The sequence below is a fragment of the Oryzias latipes genome, chromosome 14, assembly GCF_053564925.1.
Source record: "Oryzias latipes strain Hd-rR chromosome 14, Olatipes_Hd-rR_3.1".
Lineage (NCBI taxonomy): Eukaryota > Metazoa > Chordata > Actinopteri > Beloniformes > Adrianichthyidae > Oryzias > Oryzias latipes.
Window position 1 is genome coordinate 13,106,368 of NC_136250.1, and position 15,589 is coordinate 13,121,956.

At 38.6% G+C, this 15,589-nt stretch overlaps 1 protein-coding gene across 4 annotated transcripts; it reads left to right on the forward strand.

Annotated features, from left to right (window-relative positions):
• The first annotated feature begins 400 nt into the window (after positions 1 to 400).
• inpp5kb (inositol polyphosphate-5-phosphatase Kb) lies at positions 401 to 12,893 on the forward strand. 4 transcript variants are annotated; one of them, XM_011483362.4, is made up of 14 exons: positions 401 to 557; positions 2,195 to 2,259; positions 4,390 to 4,494; positions 4,816 to 4,924; positions 5,863 to 5,979; positions 6,310 to 6,485; positions 6,567 to 6,678; positions 8,411 to 8,520; positions 8,611 to 8,637; positions 9,658 to 9,880; positions 9,949 to 10,086; positions 10,165 to 10,248; positions 10,778 to 10,882; positions 12,685 to 12,893. In XM_011483362.4, exons 2-14 carry the CDS (start codon positions 2,216 to 2,218, stop codon positions 12,751 to 12,753), a joined length of 1,419 nt encoding a protein of 472 aa, XP_011481664.1. In that variant the 5' UTR covers positions 401 to 557; positions 2,195 to 2,215; the 3' UTR covers positions 12,754 to 12,893. The 4 variants fall into 4 exon arrangements, with proteins under 4 accessions (XP_011481664.1, XP_078787210.1, XP_011481663.1 ...); XM_078931084.1 differs by lacking the exon at positions 8,611 to 8,637; XM_011483361.4 differs by lacking the exons at positions 401 to 557; positions 2,195 to 2,259 and adding an exon at positions 3,690 to 4,267.
• The last annotated feature ends 2,696 nt before the right edge of the window (positions 12,894 to 15,589 follow it).

Below are 15,589 nucleotides of genomic sequence, written 5' to 3' on the forward strand. Positions count from 1 at the left end.
GGTCTGTTCTTCCAAAATTGTCCTTTTTTTCCTCCTTTTCTGTGTAACCCCCCCCTTTGTCTACAGTGCAGGGGATTCAATCCAAACAGCTTTTTCTTTTCCTTCTTAACATTTTTTAAAAACAAAAAATTGTAAAAAATAAAATCACTAAACCCTTGGTAAGATCATTTCAAGAGACTTTTTCCGAAGCCTGAACTGAATCACAGCACAGCACCGCACACATTCCACACTATTGAGAAAGTTGAGGATTATTTTTCAACACAAAGTGAGTCTTTTTCTAACCAAGGATTGTGCGTCAGTCTGCCTCCATAAACAGAAATGTCCATTCAGGCTGCTCTCTCATTGGTCAATAGCATCCTGGGATTGGAGCTTAATCCGATGTCATGGTCCAAGTCTAAGAGTGTGTATGTGTGTGTTTGTGTGTGTGTGAAAAACTTGTACCTGAAAGAGCAACAGCTAAAAACAACACTGCAGCACCGAAAACGGATGAAAAACGGCAACCAGGCAGAATAGAGAGGAACAAACCAAAACCAAATCCTCTGAGGGTCTGCTAGACGGTAGGATTCCTGCTTCACATTGAGTTACTTTCAATGAAACGGAAAGACTTTGAATAAATGAGTCTAACTTTAATCAAAGTCTAATAACACTTAACTGGTTTCTCTAGTCCACTTTAAAAAACAATTCTTTTAAACGATTTAATATAAGGGAAGTTTGGTCCAAAGTGAGGACATTTTTGTCAGACAAAATCCAGCTAAGAGCAGTAATTTTGGCTTCTATTAACCAGGAGACGCTGTCTAGTATTTCACAATTCATTTGTTATATTCTCATTTAAATTCTCTTTTTAGAAAGAAAAAAAACCATTTCTAGCAACTACTTTTAACCACGTAAAGCCCACTACATCTAAGAATTGACTAAAAATTCAAATTTTTCTAAACTTAAGACGTTTTTTAAACCCTTTGATGAAATCCAAATAAATACATTTTGATCAGGCAATTTTTAATGAGACACAGATAGCATCGGTTATGATCCGTTGGGTGATTTGATCCATTTTTGTTCACAACAATGTTATCTTTAGATGTAAAAGATGCACTGGAATTTGATCAGCTTTGGAGTTCGTCGGTACGAATTGTCCACTTTTTTTGGGGGGTGAAAAAAAACTAAAAATAGAAACAATGTTTTCATCTGAGGATTATTGGGTTTATGGCTGTATTTCTTTTTTTGTTTTGTTCTTGTTTAGGACCTGAAGTGAGCAGCACTCAGTCCGCTTCAGGTCTTAGTTCACGTTGGATGGCACCATGTGTGAAAGCAAAACAAAGCAAACCAAACCAAACAAAAAAAAAAGAATATGGTTTGTGTAAAAACAGCCAGTCTAATTGTCAATTCATTTTGTAATGAGGCATGATAATGCATCATTTTTCACTTTTTTAACAGTTTTATAATGTTTACTAGCCTATACTTTCTTCCACTTAATTGCATTTTTTAGCATAAGCTCATTGGCCCTCTATTTCTGTAAAAGTTTAATTTTCCATTGAAATTTTCACCGGCGTAGCAGCTAAAACTGGGTCTGTTTCATACCAGTGTTGACGAGCTGCATATTTCTAAGTGGTTAATCTCATGAGGCTGTTATTCAAACAGATAAATGCCTGTACAGTACGCCACGCCACGCCACTCCACTCCACTCCACTCCCTCCACTACTGGAAATTTCCTCAAAAGGAGCAAACACTGCCCCCTGGTGGATATAGATATAACTGTCAAAGAAAACCCAATATCTTATTTTTGCATCAACAACATTAAAAAATCATTATTTATGATTTGAAATAAGTTGTGTGAAGTGCCATGAAACCTCCTATAGTAGACTTACTCTTTAATATTAAGTTTTATCTATAAAATTAACATCCGCCCGTCCATTTTCTTGACCCTCTTTCTCCATTTTGGGGTCACGGGACGAAAAAACAAACATTATAGAGTATAATTGAGATTTAGTTGATTTTTGCACATCATCATCCTGATTATAGTTTAGTCTCCATAGCTGCACTTTTTTCTTTAACGCAATTAAAACTAAAAATGATCAGATGTGATGATCTATTTTCATTCACTCTGACTCCACATCAGTGACTGATTTTACTGACCCATCAGTGACAAAGCCACAGCCTTTTTCTCTATTTGTTCATCTCTCTCTATATGTGCCTGCAGGATTTAATAAAAGACAAGAAAATGAGCGCTGGAGGTCGTCACAGTGGTGGGAGAGACAACTGCAGGTGAGAGACGCAGAAAACAAGACTGGTGAACGAGAGCAGGAAAGAGAAAGGAGAGTGGAAACAATCCAGAAAAAAAGGAATCATCTCATTTTTGGAAGCAGTTTGTAAATCCAGATTGTAACTGTTCCTCAGCGGCTGCCCGGTTATCCACCTAAACCTGCACTTGTGAAAGAATGTGCCTTGAAACTCTGCATGTGACTGGAAGACGTGAGCTGGGGGGACAATCTGGGGTCACCACCGTTAGTTTTTAACTTCAACCACTGCAGATTTGATTATCTTCATCATTTCAGTTCTAAAAAGAGAACCCTTTTAGGATTTATTTCAGAAAATGGGCAAAGCTTCTTACGTTAAATTCTTTATAAAGCATGAAAGTTACTTGAAATTGAATTTTTCTAAAAAAAAAATTACAAAGGGAGCGAAAAGTTACTGTTTGTTTTCATAAAGACCCACTTTAATCCTATTTGATCTTTGGTAAAAGAATTCCCAGTTGTCTTTTATTGATGATGATGCCATTTTTAGCCAAAGTGCAAAAACCTGTGTCGTTTGAGGACGTAGTTTCTGCAGAGCGGCAGTGGCTCATTAGAAATTTCCCTCTGAGGTGTGGACGGGACAGTTGCTGTCCCCCATCTCCCGTCATCCCATTTGTTTACACATTCTCCTGCTACCTCTCACACCTCCAACCTAAACATCACCCGTGCAACAAAAATGTTGAGCAATATTGAACCGAGCCAGGCGTACATTTTGGAGCCAGATAACAGCTCAAACGAGGAAAACATGAATCTGTTTGTCTACTAGTGGATGACGGGAGCTTGTGCTCCGCCCAGCGTATTTTCTATGTCACAAATAGCATTTGTGTCGCATTTTTTATCATTTGCTCCAGATTCACAACGATTTGACTTACAAACTCAGCCTAATTTTCTTTCTATACGTCTTCCAGCATCAGAAAAATGCCACAAGAACATGTTAGAAACACCATTTTTTTAGAGTGGGTCTTTTTAAAAAATATATAAATGTAATGGCTGTGATGGCAAAAAATCTGTCCAACACTCCAAGTAATTCTTAGTTTTGCTATACTTTTTTGGTCTTTTCTGCATCCCGTCTCCAGATCAGAGGCCTGCATGCCAATCCGGACATATTATGCAATTTGTCAGCATTAGTCAATTAGAAACGTTTAAGTTTTTGATCTAAAATGGAAACTAATAGAGTTTAAAGCTTCTCCATCTCTGGGTTCTGCATGCTTCCCTGCATTACATGAGGCTGGACTGAAGCCAAGTCATAGATTAACCTATTGTGCCGTGTTCTCTGTTGCATGAGTGAGGTTTCCTTCATTGTTCTAATAAAGCCCGTGCTGGTAGTAAACCTCTTACAGGGGATCTAAAGGGTTATCCAACTCCCTGCAACAATGCTCACAGTGATGGAGGATCAGCCTCCCACACATTCACACGTCTGTCTGCAAATCGCTGCTGCCAACATTCCTGAGTCGACCCGGCGGCTTTGTCACAGGTTTCTCCATCGCTGCGTGACCAAACAAGGACCTAGCAGCGGGCACGGGCACACAGACTACTCTGCTTTTTCCTCCTGATGGACCAACAACTGCAGCTTTTTGAGGAAAACTTAACCAACTAGAACTCCAATTGCATTACTTCCACTGACCTGAGCGGATAGGAGGTCTCCAACATCAAATGGCTGCAACTGAACCAACCGCACGACTTTAAGAGAACCAAATATTTCAACTTTTTTTAAAACTTAAATCCAAGAACTTCAGTGGAATTCTTTAACCTCCAACGATGGACTTTTTACCAGACAGCCCACGGGGGCGTTCAGACAGCACCGGCAGCTCCACATCTCAGGGCTCCAGGTCCAAAACAGTCCTCCGGCAGCGTCTGTCCCAGCTGATGACCTGCATCGAAGACCTGAGCTCTGACGATGAAGCCGGGGAGGAAGTGTCCCGCCGGCTGGACGAAGCCTTCCAGCTCTGTGGACGCTTCGAGCCTACGGATGCATTCAGGTGGAAGGCAACGAGCAGCACGTCATCAAAGCTTCCCTCGTTTTTTTTCTCTGTTTTCTTTGACTTTTGTTTTTAGGTGAAATCCACAAAATGCACATTAAAGTTGTGTGACTTTCTAACAGGCTGCACATGGTGACCTGGAACGTAGCCACAGCAGAACCTCCTGAAGACGTCACGTCGCTGCTGCACCTTGATGCCCTTCCCCTCACAGATCTGTATGCCATCGGGTGAGAAATACCACACCGAAAAGCAGGCCCTCTAGAAATTAGTCATAAAGTTCCTAAAGGGGAAAATTTTTCAAAATAAAATCTACCAATGGGATAAGAAAAAGGGTCTCACCAAGAAATCCTATTTAAGAAAAACGAATTCTAGTACTAAAATATGTTTCTAAAACTAAAAGAAAACTTTTACTTACATTTAAGTTTTTGCTGTAAACGAGGAGCAAATCTCATTCAAACCTAAAATTTCATTTAATTAAAGGAAAGGAAACATAAAAAAAATTGAGGATATTAAAGGCCAGCTTGTCGTTGATTGTTGTATCTTTGTAGCTTGCAAGAAGTGAGAGCGACTCCAGTAAAGTTCATGTCGGACCTGATTTGGGAGGATTCCTGGAGCCACCTTTTCATGAACACACTGGCTCCTAGAGGCTTTGTGAAGGTAAACCTTCTTTGGGTAAAACTTCTAAGATGTACACAATCAAACATGTCTGTGTTTCTGCAGAGCGGCAGTAGTTCATTAGAAATAAACTACTGCCACTTTGCAGTTGTAGGCGGGATTTTTGGTGCAAAGCAAACCCCTCCCCCATTCCCATCACCCATAACTAGGCGTTGTATTTACACGCACCACCGCTAGCTTACCTCCAGCGTAACATTAGCGGTGCAACAGAAACGGCGAGCAATATAGTAGCTATCCAATCGTACAGTTTTGAGCCAGATTCCAGCTCAGACGAGGAAACCAAAGACGTACATGGATCTACGTGATGCATCACAATGGGGCGGAGCTTGGGGTGTTTTCTACCTCACAAATACACATTATTTTTTAGTGGCTTTTTTTTAAACTTGGATTCTCAACAATTTGATCAAAGAAACCTCTCAGAACTGCAATTTTGACCTCAATTTTTTAAATGTTTGTCCTCCATCTTCAGAAAAATGCCACAAGAAAATATTAGAAACACCAGGAACACTTTTTATTTATCAGAGTGGGCGTTTAAACGCTTCTCTCCCTGCTCAAAACTGTTTTGACTAATGAGAGAACCGCTCCTGAATTTGAACCAAACCGGAAAATGTCTGTTGCAGTTCCCCAAATGACCTCTAGGGGCTGGCTCCACATGGGATTTAATAGGGAATTGTTCTTATCTTGAAAAGTCCAAATTTAAGTCAAAAATAAACGTTTTTACAGAAGAAATTATTTTTTACCATCAATGCTTTTTCAATTAATGTCATTTTCTAAGCTGTTTTGATTGTTCTGAGGCTCAAAGTTATGCACTTTGTCTCACTCAAAAACACCCAAAACACTCATTTCATCAGCTTCAGATCATTTCTAACAAAAATAGTACAAAGTCTACAAGTCTCTTTCTGCTTTTCATGCGGTTCTAGGTCACTTCTGTGAGGATGCAAGGTTTGCTGCTGCTGATTTTTGCCAAACAAATGCATTTCCCCTACATCCGAAACATCCAGAGCACCTACATTCGCACAGGCGTTTTCGGCTACTGGGTGAGAGCTTTGAACGCCGGCGCTAGTTAGCCCTGAACCCTGTGGAGAACATTGTTACACAGCAAGAATCCTGCTGGCGGCAGATTGTCTTTATGAAGCAGCCATTGTGTTTGTGAAATGAAATGTGCAACAACTTGGAAGAGAAAACTGAACTCACAAACAAAGAATACTAAGATTTAAGCACCGTACCATGAAAGTACATTTTTCAGTACTTTATGTACTTTATAAAGTATTTGTATCATGTTACCCACATTAAGAAACAGGTTTTTTTATGTCAATTTCTTTAAATGTTGTATATAACATATTACAGTCATCCTCATTTGGGTCCAGGGTAATAAAGGAGGAGTATCTGTGCGCTTTTCCTTCTACGGCCACATGGTGTGTTTCCTCAACTGCCACCTTGCGGCTCACATGGGCAACGCTCTGCAGCGCGTGGATGAGCTGGAGTACATCCTGGAGACGCAGGAGTTTGACATGTTTGACACGCCCCACGTCCTGGACCACAAGTCAGCGCAGAGATGATGCTACTACACGGATGTGGTCTGCAGGTCACACTGTAATATCATTGCGACATCATTCTCTTCCAGGGTGGTTTTCTGTTTAGGGGATCTGAATTTCCGCATCCAAGACCACGGCTTGCACTTTTTGCGGTCATCCATCAACGGCGGACGCTTCAATCTGCTGTGGAGTAAGGACCAGGTAGGAATTCAGAAAAACCCAGATCTGGTTCTTAAGGGAACAGTACATCCCTGTTGACCTAAGAAAAATTTTTTGGAGCATGCTCAGTCAGTCCATTTTCAAAGGGAGAATTGGCTCACCTGTCAAACAATGTTTCTGTGCAATTTTAAGGTGAAATATTATAATTGAGAGTTAAAAAATACTCTTGGGACATTTGTCATGAATGTACAGTCCAATCATGGAAGTGAAAATGCTTCTCCTATTTGTTGTTGATGTAAAAATGTTCGTCAGGTAAAAGCTTATTAGAGTGAATAGAAAATAACCAGCTTTTTACAAGTGGCAGCTTGGTGCACTGTAGCTCAATTGAGTGAGTTTGAGATCACCCAGAGAAAATGCCTTGATTCTGGATCCACCAAAATGCCTGAGTCAACATTTCAATGGCAATCACTCAATGAGGAGTGAGCGTGCTGGAAGGCCACACCCCTACCACTCGAAAGCAGGCTACACGAAATCTGTCAAACGTTCTTTGTGAAACCAAATACTTGGAAGCACCTGACATGACAGATTAACTTGAAAAACAGAAAAATATTTCATGAACAAAAATTTTCAATTAGCAAGAAGTGATTAAAAAAAGGTATCAGAGCACGAACAGTTATTCTGACAGATACACTGAATGAGTCATTGCTGTTTATTTCTCAATATCAGAGTTTTTCAACCTTTTTTGAGCCACGGCACACTTTAACCTTGACAAAAATCCCGCGGCACACCGGCATCCAAAAATGAAAAGAAAAAAAAAAACAAAGGAGAAACTCATGGTCTGTATTGATCTACAGCCCCTCTGCAATCTCACATGCATTTTTGTGATAATTGTGGCAGAAAAAGCTGGAAGTTGCAGCTGTTTTTTCTAAAAGATGCAATAAAAGTTAAGTTAAAATATTGAAAAACTGTTTGATGTGTGTTCGTTGTTGTTTCAAGACGTTTAACAAGAAAGACTCATTGTGCGCTGAGACGCTGTCACTTTAACCCAATGCATCATGGGAGATGTAGTGTGAAAACTGCCACAAAAGGGCAGACTGACTCGCTTCTCTGATCTTCATTGTTTTGTTCACTTGTTCCACGGTCTGACACCGGATTCTGTGGAAAGCTACACCGCTAAAGATGAGCTTTAGCTGGTCTTTTTGTTAAAACTAAGCGACTTTATGAGCAGAATCGGAATAAGGAAGTGAAGACTTTATCCACTTCTGATTGGTCAGACTGATGATGTGTGATCAATCCTACAAGAATGATTGGTGGAGACAGTTAAAGGGGCGGTACTTTTCCTAAAACAGCTGTAGCTGCAGCTAAATCGCCGTACCGCCATTCTTATCAAAACGTCTTTAATAGAATCAAATAAACACAAACAAAAAAGGAATTTTACGATCTTTCATATTCCTAACTACTCAGTGTTTTATCAGGGCCTGTTTGGATCAACACAGAGCTGACATCCTGGAGATGGAAAATGTTTTTAGATCAGTTAATGAGGGCAATTTCCCACGGCACACCAGACCATCTCCCACGGCACACTAGTGTGCCGCGGCACACCGGTTGAAAAACACTGCTCAATATGAGTCTCTGGGAGTTTGGCTTCTTGGAACCAGAGGGTACTTCCTGTTTGGAACTCAGTCCAGTTCTCTTATACAGTCAATGGTTGTGACTGCTTTTGGGAGACTCAGAGCAGTAATGTGCGCTTTCTGGTACTCTTATGTGCCTGCAGCTCATAATGATGAAGAAGAAGGAGCCCTTTCTGCAGGAGTTTGAAGAAGGGCCACTACATTTCCAACCCACCTACAAGTTTGACCGTAAATCTGACACCTATGATTCTAGGTAATGTACAGCAAACAGACAACGTGATAATCCTCAAGCCTTTAAAACAAAAATCATAATTGCTCTTGGCTTTGTTTGTATTTTGTACAGATCTCCAAAAACATGGTTGGGTTTAAAGTAAGACACCATGTTTCTGTGCTGCATGAGAGCTCTTCACTTTAGGTTTTGCAGTCACTGCAGTCTGAACACTTAGGGCAACAGCAGAGTTTATATGTTCACAACCGCCATCTTGTCCTTGTGTTGACCAGCAAAATGAACATTTTCTATTGTCATTTTCATAGCTTAGTGGCACTGACGGTAACCACATACTGTGACCTCATTCATTTCTTAACCTAAACGACATGCTAAGGAAAGCTTGACCCACCACTTACTTATGACACGCTGCACATTTGCGTATTAATAATTGCTTGTTGCCCCCCTACCTTGACACCACTAAAACAAACGTCACTGTGAACATGCTAACTCCCAACCTTGTTGGCAACACGTAAAAATAACACGGCCAAACACCGCTACACGTTAGCCGTGTTAGTGAATTTACAAGGAACACCCAAACTTGTCGGCAACTCATGAGAAAACAGGACGACGTTTTGACAGAGTGCAGTGTCCCTCTTCAAATCACTTTTGGAAACATGAGGAGAACTAATCCATATACTCTGGATTATGAATCCTAGTGTAGTTTTTTGAAAAGAATAAAAGCTTCCAAGTGCGTCTTATAGCGCGGAAAACATTGTAGTTTTTTTTAAATTGTTTGATAGAAATGATTACATACAAAAAGCCACAATTTTTCACCCCTTGTATGGAAACAAGACATGACGACTAAAGGTTATTCATCATTGTGATTTTGTGACAACGTTTTTTAAAAATAGATTCTAAGCTATCCTAAAAAGGGGTCCACCTCAATCTACACGTGTGCAGCATTTGGCACATTCTGCTTTCACGTCCGGAGGGACCACAAACCGATAGAAATCCGAAATTTCTGCATGCTGCACTGTAGATGCTCAACTCTGTCTGTGTCATCTTTCTGTGTTTTTTTTAATCTGGCACTTTGTTCTTGACACAAATTTGAATGTTGGACATAAAAGGGCATTCTGCCTCAGTTGAGGAGCCTGGAATGACTTTGGTCTCCGTCTTTGTCAGTGGTAAGAAAAGGAAGCCTGCCTGGACAGATAGGATCCTCTGGCGAGTTAAACCCAAAGGTTTACCATCAGAGGACGATGATGATGAAGATGAGAAGACATCCACATCTACAGTCAATGAAGAGGATGAGGATCCCATCCTGGTCACCCAGAACTCGTACACAAGTGACATGAGCTACGGGGTCAGTGACCATAAGCCCGTCATCGCAGCTTTTACAATGGAGGTGAGGAAACACTGATGGCTTCTTCTCTTCGGATGGAATTGAAGTTTCCGTCTCTATTGACTCTGTAGATGAGGAAATGCTGGGACACACCGCTGGTGTCTGTGTCTCCTCTGGGTGTGTGGAGCGCTGATGAGAACCCCCTTCTGACTTACACCGTCCTAGAAGACTTCATGTCGTCCACGTGGGACTGGATTGCCCTTTATAAGGTAATCTGAAGGATGTGAGTGAAAGACAAAACACACCAGCATCATGCCTGATAACCTGAAGGGATTATCGGCCTGCAGGTTGGATTCAAGAGCGCCACAGACTATGAGAGCTTTAGTTGGGTTCGAGAGAATGACCTTCCAGAGATAGATGAAGTCATTCAGGTAAGCTGCATGAGTGATATACATAATTCTGAAGTGTTTCTTGCGTAGGTCTTTTGTCGATGTGCGCAGATCTCTATCGAGGGTTTCAGCTGACGGGTCTTTACGTACATTCGGTTTTGAGCTGTTCAAAATTTTTGGTTGGTTGAGAATTGCGCAGTTTACGGGTCTTTTACAGAGTTTATACACAGTTACGACCTAAATCTTAAACAATTGTGTTGTTTTGTATTGCAAAAATCCATACACCATACACATATCATGTTTAAATTAATGTAATTGACGCACAAATCCCTAATGAATTGCATATAAACAGCACAATCACACACGATTCTTTGTGTAGGTTATTTGTACTTCTTGTTATATATTTGTGAAAATTTTACATAAGGACCACAACTTTTTCTCACTTTTTTCCACATATATTCACGTATGGCCAATTTATAGATGTACAAAATGTACGTAGTAGCAGTGTGACACGGCTTTAATGTAAAAAATAAACCATGGCCTCTCTTCACCATCATGCATGTGTTTGCAGATATCCATGGAAAAAGAGAAGATCCCTCTTCTGGGAGGAGAATTCGTCTTGGGTTACTACAGTACTAACTTGCAAAGTATTGTTGGCCTCAGCGCCGACTTCCAGGTGAGTTCTCCTCTGGACCTTCTGTCATCTTTTCACAGTCATCATTTTGTGTTCATTTTTAAAATTAATTCACATCCAAGCACATTTTAGTACCAAATATTTAAGAAAAAGTTATGTGAAAACACTTCCTTTACTGTTTTTATGAAGAGCAAAACCTGATATTTGGAAAATTGGACCACATAAAACCAGTAAAACGGAAAGGAAAAAAAAGAGAATCTTTTCACTTTTTATATTAAATAAAAAGGGGAAATGTGTAATTGTGCCCTTGTATAAAAATGTCCATTGGATTAAGTTCATAGTTAATAAAACTGATAACTACAGCCCTCAAACATGAATTTTACCCCTAATTATAGAATCACCCACATATAAATTTGAATCCAGAATGTGAAAAATTGGGAAACATATTTTAGAAAAAACAACTTTCAGTTTGTAATTGCAAAAAACGTCAAAGAGTGCACTGTTTAAATTTAATTCTAACCAAATGAGTTTTCTTCATTACGTCTCGTTTTAAAAAGACAAAAATCAACTTAAGTAAAAAAATTCAAGAACCACATGAAACCAAACAACAAATGTCCAAAAATATAAAACCTATCTGAAAAAAGAAAAAAATAGATTTTTTGGGGAATAAAGAAAAATATTTCAAATATTCCATTAAATGCTTGATAGTTTGATCTTTTAACCTTTTTGTCATAAACATTGGGCATGTTTTTTTTTTTTTTTGCAGATTTACTTAAAATGTGGAGTTTAAACCATTTATTGTAAAAACTCAAAATCAAAACATTTGCAGATAGGTTTTGCATTTTGGCCATTAAAATGTTAATTATTTATCATCATTTCTTGTAAACAATTTAAAAGCCAAGAACCAGAAATTTTTACAGATGTATTCTAAATGAACCACGTTTAAACCACGGAAGACCTGCGACTAACCACACAAAATACATGGAAATCAAGGTAGTACATAAACCGCGTGCAATTATTGCGTTGTTTATACTCATTTCATTAGTGAGTCGTGCGACGATTACACTAATTTTACCGTAATATATGCACTACATACACGACATAAAAGATAGAGAGAAGTGGTATATGGCAGAAAAATCCATTAGACATACGTGGAACGTCATGGAAAGTCACAAATTTGGATATGCATCGCAAAAAAATCACAATTGGTTAAGATTTACTTAATAATTGTGTATAAATTCTGTAAAAGACAAGTACACTGCATAATTCACAGATGACCAAAAACTTTGAACATCACAAAATCAAATTTACGTAAATTTACGTAGGCCAAAATCCTTGACAGACATATGCACACATCAACTAAGAAACACTCGGGAATTACGTATATCACGCATGTATCACGAAAAACCCAAATTTCATACATGGAAAGTGCGTAAAATGTGGTAGTGGCTGTGTGACACGGCCTTAAGTGTCCTTCAAAACTGTCCAACAAAAGGATCAAATGATCTAAACTAGGTTTAAAATGATCCTGTGGAAAACCGTTAAAACTGCAATTGAGACAATTGTTTTCTACATGTAACACTAAATAAAAGAAATGACTGGTTTTAGTCAAGTTAGATTAATTTTGAATGTTAATTTCGTAAAATTTCTATAAAGTACCAAAAGAATTACTGGTAAATTTTCAAATGGATTTGACTGATCCACCACAAGCAAAAGGCATGAGTTATTCACACAAACAAAAGACAAAATAAATGGAATCTGATTCAGCTTAACTTTAACAAAGCAAGGTAATTTCTCCAACATTTTTTTTGCAATAACATGCAAAAATGATTTTTGTTTTGCAGATCAAGGAATCACAGCGTGCTGCCGCAGAAGGCCTCACTCCTGAGGATGTCAACGGGATCAATAAATAAGAAAACTCTCTGCTCTGCTTTGTTTTTCATTTTTCTCCAGAATATAAAGATGATACAGCTTATAAAAAAAAATAAAAATAAAAAAAGAATTTATGATGAGTTACTTCCTGAACTTTGAAATAAAGACCTGGAAAGATTAAGCTGTCTTTTTTATGTTAAAGTTCAAAAATATTACTAATATCACAATACATTTAAAAGTAGTTTTTTTTGCACAAAAGTTGATGATAAAAGACAAAATCTTGGCCTATTGAAGCACAATTAGGACATTTTACTAAGGAAGACACAAGTAAATAAAATGAAGTCGGGGTAAATATTAAGAAGAAAATCGAAATGTTTTTCCATTCTTTTACCAAACAAAAACAGAAACCATAAATGAAAAAACAAATTCAATTTAACTTAAAAGGGAAATTGGATGGTTTCATTTCTCATCATCATTGTGGGTGGGTCTAGCTATGGGTTGTTACTGTCTGGAGCAGTCAGTGTTGCACTGGTTCTAAAGAACCTTTGGACTTAAGACGCTTGAGGATCATCAGGGTTATTTTCCATAATGTTTTTATTTTATTTTGCAAAGCTTCCTTCAAATGTAGGTTCCCTGTGCCTGTCCCCAGCCTGGATAAAATACAGGGTTGTGTCAGGAACACTCAAAAAACGTTCACTTTGAATGAACATAAAAAAATTATGGAAAGGATTTCCACATGATTAGATTGCGTTACTTTAACAAAAATGAATCATGTTGGTCCTACTTAATGTATTTAGGTTGGGTCAACTTAATGTATTTAGGTTCAAACTAATAAATTTAAGTTGATTCAATTTAAATAGAGCAGTTGCACCCAACTTTAAATTGATATTGTTGCTCACTCTAAAAAGAAAAAAGTTGATCCAATTTAATTGAATCACTTCAATTGGTCACACATGAGAAAATTAAGTTTATTTAACTTAAATTTCTATTTTTTCTTTAATTTTATTTACACATCTGTAATTGGTACATTGTTCCAATGTTACAACCAATGGGTCTTTTAATTTTCACATCAATGACATGAATTACCCAGCAAAGTCCCACATCACAAGCCAGGAGCTCAATTACCACGAACTCTGTGTTAAGTATTGGAACATTAACAGTTTACCGCACAAGGGGGTTGGTCATCATCCTCTACCAAACTTTAACTCATGGTGCAAAAAAAAAATAAACATAACAGTTGAAATCACTAGTTAAAACAGAGTAAAACAGCTAGACAATAAAACCCAGGGACAAAAACTCACACTTAAACCCCAATCTGCCCAGATAGACAAAGAAAATGGTATCCCACAATTCCTTGCGATTACTAATGCATCCAATTTAATGGTATCACGTTGGATCAACATGATTGAAATTAGTAACTTTTAAATGGATTATTTTTATGTACAATCGACATGATTCATTCACGTAAGATTTACAAACATAAAATTTTCTGGTTGAAATGACAAGTTACTTTTTCGTTAACTTAATTGGCTGGTAATTTCCTTTTTTTGAGTGAAGGGCATCCGCCGTAAAAAAAATCTCTGTCAAACCACCTGTGTGAATCATTGAAAGGTGATTCGCTGTGGTGCCCCCTGACGGGATGACAACACTAGCTCAAGGCTCCAGAGCAGAACCTTGTCTATCCGTTCATTTAGCCTCTTGCTGCTGCAACAAAGAAGCCAGTCTGGCAACAACTCCCTTTGGTTTAAACTCATTCTCAAGCTCTTAAGGCCTGGTGTCCACATTTATGAGGTCATCACATTTTGAGATGCATTATCACTTCTGCTTCACTGGGGTCCTGTAACTACAAAATAAAGAAGGCGTATCATACAAGAGCGTGGGTCTTCAGAAGTTAAACACACAAAAAAAAAAAAAAAAATCTGAGTGTGCTTGCCTCTATTCCACTGTGTTTCCCTGATGTCAGAAATTGTGTTCTGCTTGTAATCAAAGCTTCAGTTCATTCTGTATTCATTACTTTAGTTGGTGTGAGATCCCGTGTTTGCCCAGAGCAGTTTGCTTTTTCCATTTCAACGTAAAAAAGTCGATTTTGGTTCAACAAAAAACAAACATTTTGCACAATTGTTTGATTTGTTTACCTCTAAAGCTGCGTTCACATCGAACGCGTGTCAGAAGCGTCCAGTTTCAATGTCAAGGTATGGACACACCAACCAAGTCAACTTGCGTTCAAGCGACCTCTTTCAATGAAAACTCGATATAAATGTGAGTCAACCCGAATGTCTGTCTTGAGTGCTTTCGCGGGCTCTACACACAAATCAGGTGTTCATTAACCGTGCGCTGGAAGCTTAATTGGTTAAAAAATTTTGCTGCTAATTTGCGACAACCCCTAAAATGTGACTGATCAGGGACTCCGATTTGGCAGTGATATGCAAGTAGCATCCTTTTCAAAACACGGAAGTACCAACCGTTTGAAAAAGTATCATGGAGCAGAAATGAACATTTGTGGTTTGTACCTGGCTGGAATTATGTGACACCAAGTTTTTCATGTATTGTCATAGAGCTGTGAAAAAAAAGTCTGGAGCAAGACTCACAATATTTGCAGCACTTTTTGCATCAAGCCTCTTCCAACTGTAGGTGGTGGACATGCGCGAGTAAACAGCAAAAAACAAACTAAAGAAGCCCCTTTCTGCTGATCTACTGTGTGAACACTGACTGAATGTGCCTTCATAAAACCGCCTGTGGTGTTTCCTTGAACGGTGTGGTCATACACACGTATCTTCAGAAGTAACAGCAGTGTAAGGAGTCTGAGGTTCTTATAACAACAACAAGAAAAAGGACTGATTTTCTGTTTTGTTAAATCCAAGGATCTTCAACTGTGAA